Here is a 17,075-nt window from a genome sequence, read left to right on the forward strand (position 1 = left end):
TCCGTGTAATCACCTCCTACTGCTTCATAATATGCTATAACCAGTTTCTCAGCTTCCATTCTGCTATCCTACAACTACTCTCCAGTAATCCTATGTGTAGGACCCTCCAAGAACCCCCACATCACTTGGAGCAAAAGCCAGAGGCCCTGCAGCTCACCCCTGATGTCCTCCACCTGGTCCCCACAAACCTCTGGCACCCTCGTCTCCTTGCTGCTCCCCCTAGGCCTGGACGGCTCCAACCCAGGGCCTTTGCACAGAGGTTCCTTTTTCCCAGACCCTCTGCCCCAGATGTCTGTTTGAGCAACCACCTCCATGCCCTCAAGCTTGATCTTCAACAGCACCTCTCAACAAGCTCTCTTTCCACTACTTAAAAACCACAGCTCACTCCCACTCCCACACTATACTTTCTATTTTGTTTCTTTACCCCTCTTTCCTTTTTCTGTGGCCTGCATTACCTGGCTGTGTATGTATGTATGTATGTGTGTAAGTGTGTATGTGTGCATGTATAAGTATTCCCTACGCGTCTTCTTGTACACGCATACTTCCTGCGGCAGTTTCTCTCTCACAGTGGATGGCCTATTAGAATGACTAGGGAGTTCTGAGCTATTAGTTTGTTTCCCGAAATTCTGGTTCAGTTGATCTGGTCTGGGTTCAGGGCCGCAGTAATTTGTTTTCTTTTAAAGACATTGCTAATGACTTTAACGACATAGGGTTGAGAACCACGGCTCCCGGCTCTAAGGAGCAGATCTGTGTTTGTGTTCTTGGGCATATCTAGAAAGAAAACATTGCTGGCTTGTCCTCTACGGCTCCAGTTTTCATAAAGTTTGCTTTCAAAGTGGCGGCACCACGCGTGATCCCAGCGGCGAATGCAGATTCCCACGTTTTCATTAACACTCTTTAAGTTATTTGATCCTCGGGGTTTTCCAATAGGATGAGGGTGAAACGCATCCTCTTGTTCCCACAGCATTCCCCTAATTCCAGGGGCTGAGTTTATTGGTCGTTAAAGCATCTTCTTTTGTGAAGGGACCGCTGATGTCCTTGACATAAAGATGTTAAAAATACATTTAGAAGGATCTTTATTTTTTTCCTGCTGCCGTACGAGGAACCCTTTCCGGCCCTGTGTTTCCTTGCCCTTCTTTCCAGCCGCAGATTTTACTCAGAACAACTTCAGTGCTGTGGACACAAAAACGCAGGCCTTGGAGAGGCCGGTCAGTCCTGCCTCGGGGCTGCTGATGAGGTGCCGGATGCGTTTGTCCCTCGTTTACTGGTTCCTCGCAGACTGGGTCGTAGCACTCTGTGCCACCCTCTGAACACAGAGATCCAGGGCTGGCTGGCCCTGCGGCCCCGAGGAGCTCCGTCACCGGCCAGTGGGGAGGCGAACCCGTGGTGACCCACCGAGAGGCACTACCAAGGGCTGAGCGTGGCGCCAGCGGCGGGAGGCCGGGGTCACCGTCCCAGGCCGGGCTCCCACCCGCGTCCGCAGGGTCCTCTCCAGGCACCTTGCATCTGGGCTCTGGCTTCCACTCCCGGCCGCGGCGTCCTGATGTCCACAAACCAGGCGGCGGCTGGAGGCGGTGGAGCGGAGAAGAGGGAGCGGGGGCAGCGGGGGAGGGAGGAGAAGAAACGGGCGAGAGGGAGAGGAGGGCGAGGAAGGGCGCGAGGCGGGCGGAGCGCGGGGAGGCGCAGGGGGCGGGAAGGGGCGGCGCCGCGAGGGCGGCTCCTGGCGGCAGGACCGGGCTGTGGCCCCGGGAGAGCCGGGTGGGGCGTCGGGATGCAGCCGCCGGTGTCCGGGCCCCCGGGCCTGCTGGACGCCGCAGGTGAGCGCGGGGCTGGGGCGTCTCTCGGCTCCTGCGGGGGAGCGTGGGGACCCCGGCGCTGGGAGCGCAGGTCCCCGGCCGGCCCGGGCGGAACCTGTGCAGAGACGCGCCCGGGGCCTGGGCCCTCCGCCTCCTTCGAGCTCTGTCTTTGCAACACTTTGCACTGCGCACGGGGTAGGGCGTCGTGCGTTCCTCAGTCCCTCGTTCTCTCTCCCTCTGCCTCCTCCGCCTTTGCCTTTCTCTGACTCTGTCCGTTCCCCTTCGCCTCTCTCCTGTTCTGTTTCATGATGAAGAACAGGCGCCCCAAAGTGCGCTCCTTCCCCATCCCTCCCGTGCGTTCCAACCTACACCGTTTTCCGGGGACGCTTCCTTTCGAAGAGCCTGGGAACGTGCGGAGGCGCTCGCGGAACCGGACCGTGTTGCCTGGTTTCAGGCGCCCCCTCTCGTGCCTCTCCCCAGTGTGTTCACGGAACCTCCGGTCCTTCCACTTCCCAGATCACGCCCGCGGCAGCCGTGGAGCCCGGCGCGGGCTGGGAAAACAGGAAACCTGTTGCGTGTCCGCAAGTTCGCAGGCCGGGCTCGGGGGCTGCGCTGGGCAGTGGCCAGGACTGGAACGATGCAGGCGTTTTCCTGACGGGGAGAGGGCTGCGCGGATTTCAAAACGACAGAGACACAGAGTTCCCTGGAAAGGGAAGCTCTGAGGCTGCAGGGAGGGGTGGCGTGGTGTCTCGGGGGCTCTGCCGCTGCCTCAGAAATAATCCAACACAAACTGCTGGGGATTAACCTCACAACCCTTTTACTGGGGCATCTTTGGGAAGTTTCTAAAAACCGGACGAGTTACTGTTGTTTAAAATAATCAAAGAATTTGGCTTCTTTCTGAAAGAAACCACTATATTCCTTCCACTCTCTAAAGCAAAATGCTCTGTGGTCAAACGTGTTAATGTGGATTCGACTATTAGTGTATCCTAATGATAACTATTTATTATTATTTATTAACTAGTTTTATCGTTATTATATTAGAATGCCTTGAAGGTTTAAAAATAGCATTTGACTTAGATTTTCTTCTGACAAAGAACTTGAAACCTGAAAACGTAATACTTGGAGCTGGTCTTTTTAGTATATGAAACATTGGTGTATCTGGGGTAGGGTTGTGGGTCTTTTTGTTTGGAGCTGGTCTTTTGCTAAAATGTATGAAGTATTGGTGTGTCTGGGGGTGGATTCTGGTCTTTCTGCTTTGGGGTATCTGGGGGTGGGTTATGGCCTTTCTGCTTTGGGGTATCTGGGGGTGGGTTATGGTTTTTTCTGCTTTGCCCTTCTTTGTTCACTACCCTGGGCATGTGTAAAATCAGGACAAAAGAGAAATTGATGGCTGGGTGATTACAGTTTTACCTGGGATTATTACTTGGACACCATGACTGGTGTCCCCACATGATTAAATGGAGCTCACTCTTCTTTTTGGGCATTCCAGGCCCTGCTGGCAGGAAGGCCAGATCTTGGAACCCTTCCGAGCAGTGCCACCTCCCATGCTTTGTGACATTCCCCTTCCTGGCTCTGTGGAGTGGAGGAAGTGGGTCTGAGGGGAAGGGAGAGCCTGACCTCCAGCCTCGCGTGTCTTCCAGGCAGAACCAGGCGTGGGCACAGGCTCCTGTGGTTCAGCTCCTCCAGCTAAGGCTGGGGTGGGAGCCAGGAAGGGGAGAGCAGGTTGGGTGGGAGAACTGGGGGCTGGTGGGGAGTGACAAGGTGATATTCTGGGATATCCTAGATGGGCTGCACCTGGGGAAGACTAGAGTTAGAAAAATCAGCGCACACAATAGCGGAGAGGTAGCTGTTGGCCCATTTAGCTTCACATCTCAGAACTCCTCCTTGCAACTCCAGTGGGAGAAATGCTGGTTAAGAATAACTGCTATGCCATCTTAAAGTTAACACTACCCGGATGATTAGCATATGCATTGCATTTATGAAAACCTATACATGAGAGCCCATGTGTCATGTCTCTCTGGACGCTTATCACAATCTCAAGAGGTGGGTAAGCAGGTGCTTCTCATGATTTCCTCCATCCTACAAATCAGGAGACTGAAGGGCCTTCATTCATTCCGTACCAGGAGATGTGTCTATGTCCTCATCTGAGCCCCGGGGACCGGCGACAAACAAGAGGCAGAGCTCTCGGCTCTCACAGGGCTCTCTTCTCCCGAGCTCAGAGAGATTAAACGGCCACCCAAGACCACACAGTGGGTCTGGACAGACCCAGAATGGTTTGGGTCCGGTCCCTGTAAGCTGCCTCTGCAATAGAAAACTGTGGGCAGATACTTTAGTTAATAGTTGGGGCACTTAGGAGCACTTTAATTTTCACAGTGCACGTAATAGTATTTCCGCTAACGGGACGGGAACGGCAAGGAAATTATTCAGGTGATTTTAGTTATCTTTCTCCTAAGTGAAAGCCCCTTTGTGATGAAATCTGACCTTAAAATGCTTCTCTCTCATGGTAATTATAAAGATATCCACCTTCTTTTCTTGAGTTTATTTTTTTTTTTTTTAAGACGGAGTCTCGCTGTGTCACCCAGGCGGGAGTGCAGTGGTGGGATCTCCGCTCACTGCAAGCTCCCCGCCTCCCGGGTTCACGCCATTCTCCTGCCTCAGCCTCCCTAGAAGCTGGGACTACAGGCGCCCGCCGCCACGCCCGGCTACTTTTTTTGTATCTTTAGTAGAGACGGGGTTTTACCGTGTTCGCCAGGATGGTCTCGATCTCCTGACCTCGTGATCCGCCCGCCTCGGCCTCCCAAAGTGCTGGGATTACAGGCGTGAGCCACCGCGCCCGGCCAAGTTTATTTTTTTGTCTCATTTTTATGCTGTGTCATGTATTTATAAAATGTATTTAAGGTTGGGAGTCTTCTTTTTGTTATTTCTATTATATCCGGAGTCAAAATATTACCATTGTGTAATTGCATGAGATGATTCAGAGCCATTGCTCACAGGGGCATGGAGTGGGACCAGGGGAGCATCACTGTAACAGACACTGGATGACGGAAGTGTAGGTGCCAGGTCCTGGGCCACCAGCGTGGCCTTGGGGCTCCTGGAGCTGTGCCCACCCCTACGCCCACCTGCTTGTCACCCCTGTAGGCTTATTCAGCATGACCCCTGCAGAAGCCGCCTTGGGGACCTGGGGGGCGCAGGCATGGCCCTGGCTGCAGGGACCCCACACCGCATGTGTTCCTGAGGCTGGGTGTGGGAATTGCTCCCTGGACTGCACTGGGCTGCAGCCTCTAGTGTCTCAGAGTCGCTTTCAGAAGGAGGGCCTCACTCCACACTGGTGGGGCTGGGCTGAGGGGTGCACTGTGCCACCACCAGGCCCCCCAGAGAAGGCTCTGCCCTCCACCCACTGCCTGTGGGCGATGCATCCAGAGCGCCCTGTCCCCAGCCCTGCCTAAGTCTTCTCCACGGAACTTGGCCTTTTCCAATGCCTGCAGCGTGTGCCTCTGTCTGACGTCCCCTCTGCTTCTCACACTCGGGGACACTCTGCAGGGGCAGGGGAGAGGGGGTGACTGTGGAGAGCACAGGGGTGAGTGGAGCTACTGTGCTCAGTGTGTCTGTGCAGCAACATTTAAGAGTGCTGGGAGTGTCTGGCTGGGAGACAGCAGGTGCACAGGCCCCGTGGATGCTGGAACAAGCCTCTCTCTAAGGAGGCAGGAGATGGGGCGACCAGGGAGAGCCTGAGAATGCTGGCCTGCGGCCTGGAGGGTAACACCAAGGACAGTGCCACTGGCCATCTCGGTGCAGTGGGTCCGAGATGGGGGCAGCCTGGCTGGCTGGTGGGAGCCAATGGTTTATTACATTAGTGAATGGAGTGATCTGGTCCCCTCCAAGGTGGAAGATAAAAAGCGATTTGGGATGAGATTCTTGGGACAGGTGTAACTTTGCAAGGGTCAAGGGGCAGGCAGGGTGACTGTGCCGGGGGCTGTGCTGAGTCCGAGAGGGCCTGGAAGGAAGGCCGTGCCCCAGGCCTCGCCCTTGCTGGGTTAGCTGGATAAAAGCGGCTCTCTCAGATCAGCAGAGCGATTCTGCATCTGCACATTGATTTACAGTTTTGCGAAACTCGTTTCTGAGGACGTGACAGTCCCTTCCTTGGGCGCAATAACCTTGCCTTGCCATTGAGTTCTGCTGATGGGATTGCAGAAGTGTAAATCTTCGGACGTGGACCTTCTAGGGTGTGGACAATGTCTGCATGGCCGTCCTCGCTGCCGGCGGCTCTCCAGTGTGCTGTCTGCTTTCCCTGCACACATGCACTCACACATGTGCACACACACAAATGTTGATTTTCAAAATCTTGGAGTAGGAAGACTTTACCATGGTTTAAAAAAATCCCCTGTTTTGTTTGGAGTCACACAGGGATCAAGATGATTTAGTTTTCAAAAAATAAAACAAAGCAAAACAGATGGCCCAGCTGGACGGCTGCTGGGTGCGTTCCTCTCTCCCTGCCCCTCCCCTGGCGGCAGCCCCCTCCCCCTCTGAGTGCGGCTGTGATAGGCGGGTAGAGAGGGTGTGTCCGCGAGCCAGTGGTGATGATAAAACAGTAAACAAAAGCTGCTCCCGTCCTCCTGGGGACACCAAGGGGAGAAAGTCAGATGGAGGAAGAGGCAGCCAGTGGGAAGGAGTCCTTTCGAGTTTGCTTTCTTGAGTTCTGGCCGCAAATTCCAGTATAGTGGCTTAAGATCCAGAGATTTTATTCTGTCATCTAATGGAAGTTGGGGGTGGTCCCCGAGGTGGGCCGGGAGGCAGGTGGGGATAGTGCATCCCAGGACCCCCGGACAACAGAGCACGGCCCAGAGCCTGCCGGGCTGACACCCGCCCGAGCCTGAGCCCTCACTGACAGGTCCTCGCCTTCCTCCCCACAGAAGAGCTTTCGAGGAGGAAGAAGACGTCGCTGTGGTTTGTGGGGTCTCTGCTGCTGGTGTCTGCCCTCATAGTGACCGTCGGGCTGGCTGCCACCACCAGGACAGAGAACGTGGCCGTGGGCGGCTACTACCCAGGGGTCATCGTGAGTGCGCTGAGCGGGCAGCCTGGGCCGGGGAGGGCAGGGTGGTGTGTGGCTGGCTCAGGGTGGGCCCATGCCAGCTCACAGGGCTGGGGCTGAAGGTGGGGAGGCTTCGATCGGGGCTTGTGGTCGGCAGGGTTACGGCCCCCACAGACGTGCACATCCCAATCCCCAGGACCTAGGACGGTGGCAGGTCCAAGGCAGAGGGGGATTCGGGTTGAGGTCCAAGCTGACCGTAAAATAGGGCCAGGTGCCCTCCATTGTCCGGGTTGGCCTGATGCAGTCACAGGGTGACCAGGGCGTGGGAGGGGGGCCAGAGCCTGGCGACGGGAAATGTCCAAGGTGGAGGAGGGGTTGGGAGCCGAGGATGTCTGAAAAGGCTGGACAGAGCCTCCCCCAGCGTCCCGGAAGGATTTTACCCTGAGGGACCAGGTCGACCACCATAGCCCATGGAACCGTGGAAGGGAAAAGTAACTTTAAACGATTCCTGCCAAGAAGCGATGGATCACAGATCGTATTAGTGATGTCATCACGTGGAAACGGCTAGAAGGTGGTGGTTCTGACCTCATCCACCCCGCAGGCCAGATTTTGGACAGTAAGGCGGCGAGGTAGATTGATGGTAACCTAATTGGCAAGAATTGGTCACCTGGATTCAAAAGTATCAAGGTTTTTTGAACTATGAAATTACATCCTCTGTCGTTAGCAAAAAAATTTGTCCTAAGTGCCTGCGTTCTGCACGGTGAACCTCTGTTGGAGTGGCTTGGATCTGCTGCAATGCCCTTCACGTGCCCCAGAGTCCGGTTGCTATGTCATGAAGTGCTAAAGCAAGATTTTAAAATGTGGCTTCTTCAATCTCGTTACTCTCACCTGAAGTACTACCAAGATTGGTAATAATATTGATGACAGTCAGCAAAGATGAAAGATTTTTGGCACTCAATATTTAGAAATATTTTACAAATATCATTTATTTCACCTTTATATTTTCCTTTGTTTAATCTTAAGGTGTACTTTATACGTCTACACTATCTACCTGTGTATAGTTTATAAATAAACGTATACAAATAGTATCTGTGCAGAAAAAGCTTTATCAGTAAAATTACAAGAGGCCAATGATGTGGGGACCCAGGTCTCATGCGAGGGGCTTTTCTGCTTCCTGGGCAGAGAGGGGAGCCCAGAGGACAAGTGGCTGTGAGGAGGGACCTCCCAAGTGATTTGCAGAATATCAAGATCAACCTTGAGTAGCTGTTTTTTTTGTTTGTTCTCAAGCTTATTTAAGAGCTCCCTCAAAATACCATAATCAAAAACATCAATGACTAATGCTCGAGCTGTGCTCTATACAAAATCTGCTTGCTGGGCAGTGAATTAATGCTGTGCTGACCAGCTTGAATGACTTTAGCCCAGACAGTTCTGAGAGCCAACTAGGGAGACGACAAATCAAATCAGCCTCAAGGAAACGTGGCTAAGAGTCACTTCTGTGGAGACTCGTGCCAATGTAGAGGCTTCAAAGAAAAAGGTGATCTCAGAAGAAGCGGCCGGAACATGAAAACATCTCAACATTTTGAAGAAAGGTGTGTTTTTTTTCAAATCCCCCCAAAATAAAATGTAGTGAAACATTAATACACGTACATTGAAGTGAAATTTTGATGTTTTTGAACTGTGGCGTTGAACTGTGGTATTTTGAAGCTCAGCACATGAAGACATGTTCCTGTTATCCCTGGAGAATTCTCAAACCATTGGTGAAAGCCACATGTGTACACGTCTGTCACCACAGACGCACAGACACAATTACAGAAAAGGCAAAACTACTTACATAAAGGAGTCCGGTTTCCAGTGCATTAAACTTCACACCACGGCCCCAGGAACTCCAAGGCTGTGCCGGGCGGGCCGCCCCTTCCAACAGATGCTCACTGGGAAGTGTAACCGGCCCGGCTCACCTGCACGCAAGTAGGGGCCGTCTTAGCCTCGGCACGATCGTTGGCAGCTCCGAGTTGTCTGCGGGAGGCACTTTAGCCGGCGGCTCTGAACCGGATTTTCGGTGGGTGTTGCTGAAACGCATATTCTTCGCACTATTTTAAAAATTCCTCTGCCAAGTGGGCATCACCTGCCAGGACAGGCCCTGGGTGGAGGGTGCGGGTGCCCGGCCGCTGGCCTCTATTCTAAGACAGCACAGTCCCATATCTATTTCCTGACATCCCGGCCTCATTTTCTGCCCAGAGCTGGGGCTTCCTGTGGAGCAAGGGGGCTCCGCCGGACCCCTGGTGGCCTGTGCTGCAGCCCGGGCCGCTCCGGAGCCCTTTCCCCACACCAGGCACCTCCCCACTGACGGCCTGCCCTGCTCACTCTCCCGAAGCAGCAGCCACAGGTAGGCCATCTGAGCAGGTGTCACAGGTGGCCCTGGTGCCTGGCAACCCTTCTTTTGAAACACAGCTGTAGTTCCCTAATGCCTTATCCAGGAGCCATGCTCAGGGGCATCTCAGGCCCAGAGAAGACGGGGCAGATGTTGGTGCTTGGTGGCCTTGGGTCTCCGAGAAGATGTTGTCTCTGGGGGACGAGTGGGATCCTCTTTTACCGCACAGTCACAAGCCAAACGGACACATCATTAAAAACCCTTGAGTAGAGAAGACAGGATGGGTGATGTTGCAGAGACGCCCGCCCAACGCCAGCAGACGCACCTGATATTCAGTGGTTGAGGTTCTTGAGGTGGGGATGTCTGGCCTTCGTCCCTGGATAAAATGCCTTTGAGGGTGGGATTTTTTGCGTTAAATGTCAGTGTTAAGCTTCCAGGAATGCTAATGAGTGTTTCTCTCTTGTTCTTCCTTTGGTTTTAGCTCGGCTTCGGATCTTTCTTAGGAATTATTGGCATCAACTTGGTGGAGAATAGAAGGCAAATGGTGAGAAAGTACATTGCTTCTTTCTAACGTGGGGAGGTGGGGATCATGAGCCCTTCACTGGGGACGGTACAGCTGCGCTGGGGCTCTGAGAAGAGTTAGCCCCGCCTCCCCAACACATTGGTGTCTACGGGACCAGCTCTGAGGTTCCCAGACTGTGGCCTGCACAGTCCTGGGTGCAGGGTTCAGCGGGTACCATTCACACCTTAGTCTAAACGAGCATGGCCCTGGGTTGCTGGTGCATCAGTCTCACGTGGTGTACAGCCACCAACGGCGAGGGCTGGGAAGCTCAGGGAGTACATGAAGTTTGGGACGGGGGCGGCAAATTAAGTTAAGTCCTGGTGTGTAAAGTTCAGGCAAAAACATGTGCACAAGCCTCTCTTCCTTTTGAACCAATGGCTCTAGAGTCCTGTTTTTCATCTGAGTTGGGCTAATGTTTATCTTGCCCAGACTAAGAGGAGCGGTAAAGACATAAAACCAGGAGGGAGCCCCTGGTTCACACGGCAGCAATGCAGAGTGAAATCTAGATGCTGCCAGTCCGTGATGTTAGTGGCTGCATGCGTGGCAACAGCAATCAGGTTCAGCTGGAGTCCGTTTTGTTGATGCACTGCTTTGGGGACTGTAACTTTATAAACAGAAACTGGTTAATGTTAAGAGCATTGTTTAGAGGGGAGGTGTTTGGGCCACTTCTGCCTCATCTCCCAGTTGTTGCCTCAGACCAGGCTGGAGTTCTCATCTCTTCCCTGTGCTGGCTGTCATCTTATTGTATCATCCAGTGTGCAAATGACCTGTGTTGGGTCCCCAACCCCTGCCTGTTCCCAGTTCCCAGGCCGAGAGGGAGGGTGCGATGGCTGGGCCATGGTGTGTGCCCTCGGAACCCTGTGTATCCTCGGAACCCTGTGTATTAGTCTGTTTTCACGCTGCTGATAAAGACATGCCCAAGACTGAGTAATTTACAAAAGGAAGAGGTTTAATTGGACTTACAGTTCCACGTGGCTGGGGAAGCCTCACAATCACGGCAGAAGACAACGAGGAGCAAGTCATATCTTATGTGGATGGCAGCAGGCAAAGAGAGAGCTTGTGCAGGGAAACTCCCCCTTATAATAACCATCAGATCTTGTGAGACTTACTATCATGAGAACAGCATGGGAAAGACCTGCCCCCATGATTCAATTGCCTCCCACAAGGTCCCTCCCACAACACACGAGGATTCAAGGTGAGATTTGGGTGAGGACACAGCCAAGCCATATCAGCCCAAATGGGACCCAGCAAACTCCCACTGCTGCCCAGGAAACTGACCCTTGGGCAGATGGAGCCTTATCGTGTGAGGGTGGGAGGTCCCTGGAGGGTTGGGAGGTGGCTGCAAAGACAGTGGAATTCTGGTAGAGCAAAGCGTTCTGTTCTGTATATTGGAGACAGTGTGCACTGCAGGGTGAGCTGCCCTTCTTCGCTAGCAGTTGCAAAGAGATGGAGAGATAGCCCCGGCATTTCCTCTCCCACCCACCCTCTGTTGTTGGCTCCCGACTGTGGGTGTCACAGCTGACCAGGGTGGGCAAAGGCCTCACACACACCAGTCTGCAGAACGGCGTTGGAAACAGAGGCCACCTTTGGGAGCCAGTATGCCCCCATGATGGTCTCGAGACAGCATCTCTTCAGAGCCTGGGGCTGCTTGGTGCCTGCAGGGAGTTGAGTGGACCTGGGGATGGAAGGCCTCCTGAAGGTTTTTCCGTAAGATTTCCCCAGAGAGGCAGAAGCTGGGTATGAAGTTGGGCTTTGGCGATGCAAGGGTGGGTGGGCAGTGTGGGTCTGTTTTTCTTTCCTTTTTAAAAAATGGCTTTAATGAGATATAGTCCACATTCCATGTAACTCAACCATTGAAAGCACACAATTCAGTGGTTTTTAGGTATTCGCAGATACGTGAACCATCAGCACAGCCAGTGTTAAAACATGAATCACCTCAGCAAGAAACCCACACCCTTCTGTTAGCACCTACCTACCCAGCCTAAGCAACCAGGAATCAACTCCTATCTCTGTGGATTCCTACTCTGGGCTTGCGTGTGAAGGGAGTAATGAGTAATATGTGGTCTCTGTGTCTGGTGTCTGGCACTGCGCATTGTGTCTTTAAGCTTCCTCCGAATTTCCTTGCTTTCTATGGCTGAATAATAATCCACTATATGGGCCAGACACGGTGGCTCATGCCTGTAATCCCAGCACTTTGGGAGGCCAAGGTGGGTGGATCACGAGTTCAGGAGTTCAAGACCAGCCTGACCAACATGGTGAAACCTCATCTCTACTAAAAATACAAAATTAGCCGGGCACAGTGGTGCACACCTGTAATCCCAGCTACTCAAGAGGCTGAGGCAGGAGAATCACTTGAACTTGGGGGGCAGGGGTTGCGGTGAGCCGAGATTGCGCCATTGCACTCCAGCCTGGGTGACAGAGCAAGACTCTGTCTCAAATAATAATAATAACAATGATAATAATAATAATCCACTGTACAGATGTGCCACACTTATCCATTCACCAGTTGATGGACATTACAGCTGTTTCCACCCTTTAGCGCTTGTGAATAATGCTGCTGTGAACATTTGTACATAAGTTGCTGTGTGAAAATGCATTTTCATTTCTTTTGGGCATGTACCTAGGAGTGGAACTGCTGGGTCATAGAGTAATGCTGTTTAATCGTTTGAGGAATTGCCACACTGTTTTCCAAAGTGGCTGCCCTATGTTACATTCCCACAGACAGGCATGAGGGCTCCAGTTCCTCCACTCCCTCACCAGCACTTGTCACTCTCTGACTGTTATTGATTCTAGCCATCTAATGTGTGTTAAGTGGTATCTCATCGTGGTTTTGATTGCATTTCCCTGATGATTAGTGAAGTTGAGCATCTCTTCATGTGCCTATGACCATTTGCATATGTTCTTGGAAAAATGTCTGTTCATTTCCTTTGCTCGTTTTTATATTGGGCTGCCTTTTCCTGTTGAGTCGTCAGAGCCATTTATGTATTTTAGAAACAAGTCCCTTCTCAGATATGTGATTTGCAAATATTTCTTCAAATTCTGTACATTGCCTTTTCACTTTCTTTTTTTTTTTTGAGACGGAGTCTCGCGCTGTGTCACCCAGGCTGGAGTGCAGTGGCGCGATCTCGGCTCACTGCAAGCTCTGCCTCCCAGGTTCACGCCATTCTCCTGCCTCAGCCTCCGAGTAGCTGGGACTACAGGCGCCCGCCACCACGCCCAGCTAGTTTTTTGTATTTTTAGTAGAGACGGGGTTTCACCATGTTAGCCCGGATGGTCTCGATCTCCTGACCTCGTGATCCACCCGCCTCGGCCTCCCAAAGTGCTGGGATTACAGGCTTGAGCCACCGCGCCCGGCCACCTTTTCACTTTCTTAATGGCGTCCTTTGAGGCACAAAAGTTTTTAATTTTGATGAACTCTAATTTGTTTTTTCTTTTGTTGTCCATGCTTTTGGTGTCATACCTAAGAATCTTTTGCAAATCTAAGGACATGAAGATTTACCCCTAGAGTTTTCTAGAAGAGTTTTGTAGTTTTAACTCTTCCATCTGGGTCTGTGATCCACTTTGAGTTTACTTTTGTGTATGGTATGAGGTAGGGGTTATTATAGTTTTAACTCTTCCATCTGGTTCTGTGATCCACCTGGAGTTAACTTTCTTCATGGTGTGAGGTAGGGACCCATGTTCATGCATTTGTGGATATCCAGTTGTCCAAGCACCATTTGCTGACAAGACTGTTCTTTTCTCATTGAATGGTCTTCACACCCTCGTTGAAAATTAATTGGCCATAGATATATGGGTTTATTTGTGGACTTTTAATTATATTCTTTTAATCTATATGTCTTTGCTTGTGCTGGTACCACAGTCTTGATTACTGTAGCTTTATAGTTAGTTTGAAATAAGGGCTTGTGAGTCTCCCAGCTTTGTTCTTTTTCAGGATTATTTTGGCAATTCAGAATCCCTTGCCATTTCATATGAATTTTAGAATCAACTGATCAATTTCTACAAGGAAGCCAGCTGGGATTCTGGTAGGGATGTGTTGATTCTGTAGCTCAGTGTAGGGAGTGTTACCATTTTAATGTTAAGTATCCCAATCCACGAACATGGAATGCTTTCCCATTATTTAGACCTTCTTTAGTTTTTAAAAACAATGTTTTGTAGTTTTTAGAGTGTAAGTTTTGTATCAAATTTACTTATTCTTCAGTATTTATCAAATGAAGTACTTACCGAATTAAATTTATTCTTAAGTACTTTATTCTTTTTGAGGCTATTTTGAGTGGAATTGTTTTCTTAATTTAACTTCTGGGTTGTCCGTTGCAAGTGTTTAGAAATATAATTGACTTTTTATGTTGATCTAATATCTGCAGCCCTGTGGAACTCATTTCTTTGTTCTAGTAGTTCTTTAAAAAATTGATTCCTTAGGATTTTTTTTATCTACTAGAGTATGTCAAATAGAAACATTTTTGCTTCTTCCTTTCCAATCTGGATGCAGGGGGACCATTTCTATGGCTTCGGTAAAAGCAGATGGATACTGGAATGACAGGATAAAGACCCAGGAGTGACGACCACTGCCAGAGCCGTGTGGTGTTCACCTGTCCATGGGCTTCCCTCACCTGGGTGAGGAGGGCACCCAGATGCCCCAGACCAGAGCCTCTGAGGGGTTGTCTGTGATGCCTGTGCAAGCTCATTTCTGCCTTTTCAGGAGAGGGATTCTTCTGGGTTAATGTTGTATAGTGAACCCATGTTTCACAATCTCACATTGATTTAATACTTGTGGTAGCTGGAACCTGGATGCCGTGACTGCTGTGTGATCCTAGGAAACTTAACTGAAGTATTTCAGCCTCAGTTTCTTCATTTGCATGGTGGCTGGGAACATTTGAGCCAATGCACATGAGAATGTCTTGTTCATGACAGGTTTCGAGAAAACAGTGGCCCTTGTTCTACACTGGTTTTAAGTGCATAGATGTCAGAACATTCAAGTTATTTCAAAAGGCAGCAAGGCAGGCTGTGAATGTCAGCTAGAAAGAGAACGAGTGTATTTCCAATGCTTCCAGATATACATGAACACTTTTTTTCTCGATTTATTATTTTAAATTTTTACCATTGAAAGCTTTGCGCACATACAAGGGTGAAGAGAATTGCCTAATGAACCCGCTGTGCCCCCCACCCAACTCCATCACTTGTCTGGTTCACCCCCAGCCTGCTTCTTCTCTTCCCGTGTTGTTTAGAAGCAAATGCCAGACATGGCATCATTTCATTTATAAAGATTTCACTCTGTTCACTTAAGGGATGGAATCTGAACATTAGGAATGGCTTCACCATTATCCCTACCCATTATCATGTTAGTCTCCGGTGACATCTGAAGAATGCCCCAAATCACATCAGCTTTAGATATTTTTCCACTGCTGAATGAGTTACTGTTTGCTCCTCACCCAGACAGACATATGAATCATTGATTTCAGGAAGAGCTCTGTAACCTGATACAATCCCACAGGTCCCACAGGGATGGGAAAGGGAAGGGCATAAAACAGTGTTAACTGGCGATTCTCCTGTGCCCCACGTACGTGCACATGCACAGACACACACGACACACTCCACACAGTACAAAACACATGCATGCCACACACCACACACACACACCATACACTCCACACACACACACCATACACTACACACAACAATAACGACACAATAATAACTACACACCACAATAATAATACCATACACTACACACAACACACCTAATAATAATAATTCAATAACACAATAATAATAACACACCATACACTACACACAACACACCCACACACACACACACCACAATAATAATAATAACCATACACTACATCAATAACACACCTAATAATAATAATAATCAACCAATAACACACACACCAATAATAACAATAACAATTCACATACAACCAATAATAACAACAATAATAACATACAACACACACCCCACAATAACACAACACATAACCACACCAATAACCAATAACACCAATAACACAACAACACACCACACCAATAATAACGGCTACACACACCACACACCACACACACACCACACTACACACAACACCCACACACACACCACACACCACACAAAACGACACACACCACACAATACACTCCACATACACCACACAACAACAATAATAATATACAAATACTAACACCTAATAATACAATACACTCCACACACCACATACAACACACACAACACAACACACAATGCACACCACATACACTGCACACAACACACACCACACACAAGACACAATATACAACACACACTCTACAACAATACAATACATACAACACCACACTACACACACCACACACTCCACACAATACACAACACACAACACACACACCACACACCCACACACACACCACACAGCACACACAACACACGACACACACACCACACAGCACACAAACAACACACACCACACAATACACACCACATACACCACACACACTAGACACACCACACACAACACACATCACAGATGACACACACACCACACAATACCACATACACCACACACCACACAATACACAACACACACTCCACACAATATACTCCACACACCACATACAACACACACGACACAACACACAATGCACACCACATACACTGCACACAACACACACCAATAATAATAAGACACAATATACAACACACACTCTCAATAATAACGCAGTATTACACAATCAATGACCACTGAAGCGGCGCACACACACACCACACACACCACACACACCACACACACCACACATACCACACACATCACACACATCACACACACAAGTCTGGTCTGGACGAAGCCCGCTTTCTCCATTCCTCTAAGTGCTGGAGGGTGAGGTCTCGGCTGCCTTCCTTGCACCCCCCTTGACATCTGCTCAGGGCCTCGCTGTCGTGGGAGCCCCATCAGCCCTCCTGGGGCATCGGGCCCTGCACCCTCTCCTGTGGAAGCTGTGAGGGTTTCTGCCCCTTTGGATGGGGCTCGTGAGAGTGGTTTCCAGGATCCCTGGATGGCAGTGTTGGGCGGCTCTGCGAGTCACTGGGGAGGACACTGTGAGCTGCTCAGGGCAAGAGCCCGTGCCAAGGCCCCACGGCCCTGAGTAGGTCCCACAAGGGCCGGGTGTTCTGGAGGACGGGCATCAGGCGGGCCCCATCCACTTGCCATCCAACCCTGGATCCCACGACCTCACCCATGGTGGGGGAGTAACTAAGGGAGTGGAGCACAGGCAGAGCACGGGCACAGGCAGCCACACTCGCTGGGCACCCAGCTCGAGGTTGGCCCTGCTGGGCCC

General features: G+C 50.6%; 1 protein-coding gene across 1 annotated transcript in view; it reads left to right on the top strand.

Moving 5' to 3' along the window:
- The first annotated feature begins 1,703 nt into the window (after window positions 1-1,703).
- TMEM255B (transmembrane protein 255B) overlaps window positions 1,704-17,075 on the top strand; it is a 34,431-nt gene continuing 19,059 nt past the window's right edge. The window contains exons 1-3 of the mRNA XM_031655699.1: window positions 1,704-1,817; window positions 6,707-6,849; window positions 9,675-9,737. Of these exons, the coding sequence (XP_031511559.1) occupies window positions 1,772-1,817; window positions 6,707-6,849; window positions 9,675-9,737 (252 nt within the window). The 5' untranslated portion in view covers window positions 1,704-1,771. The remainder of the gene's footprint in view (window positions 1,818-6,706; window positions 6,850-9,674; window positions 9,738-17,075) is intronic.

The sequence above is a fragment of the Papio anubis genome, chromosome 15, assembly GCF_008728515.1.
Source record: "Papio anubis isolate 15944 chromosome 15, Panubis1.0, whole genome shotgun sequence".
NCBI classification, from domain to species: Eukaryota; Metazoa; Chordata; class Mammalia; order Primates; family Cercopithecidae; genus Papio; species Papio anubis.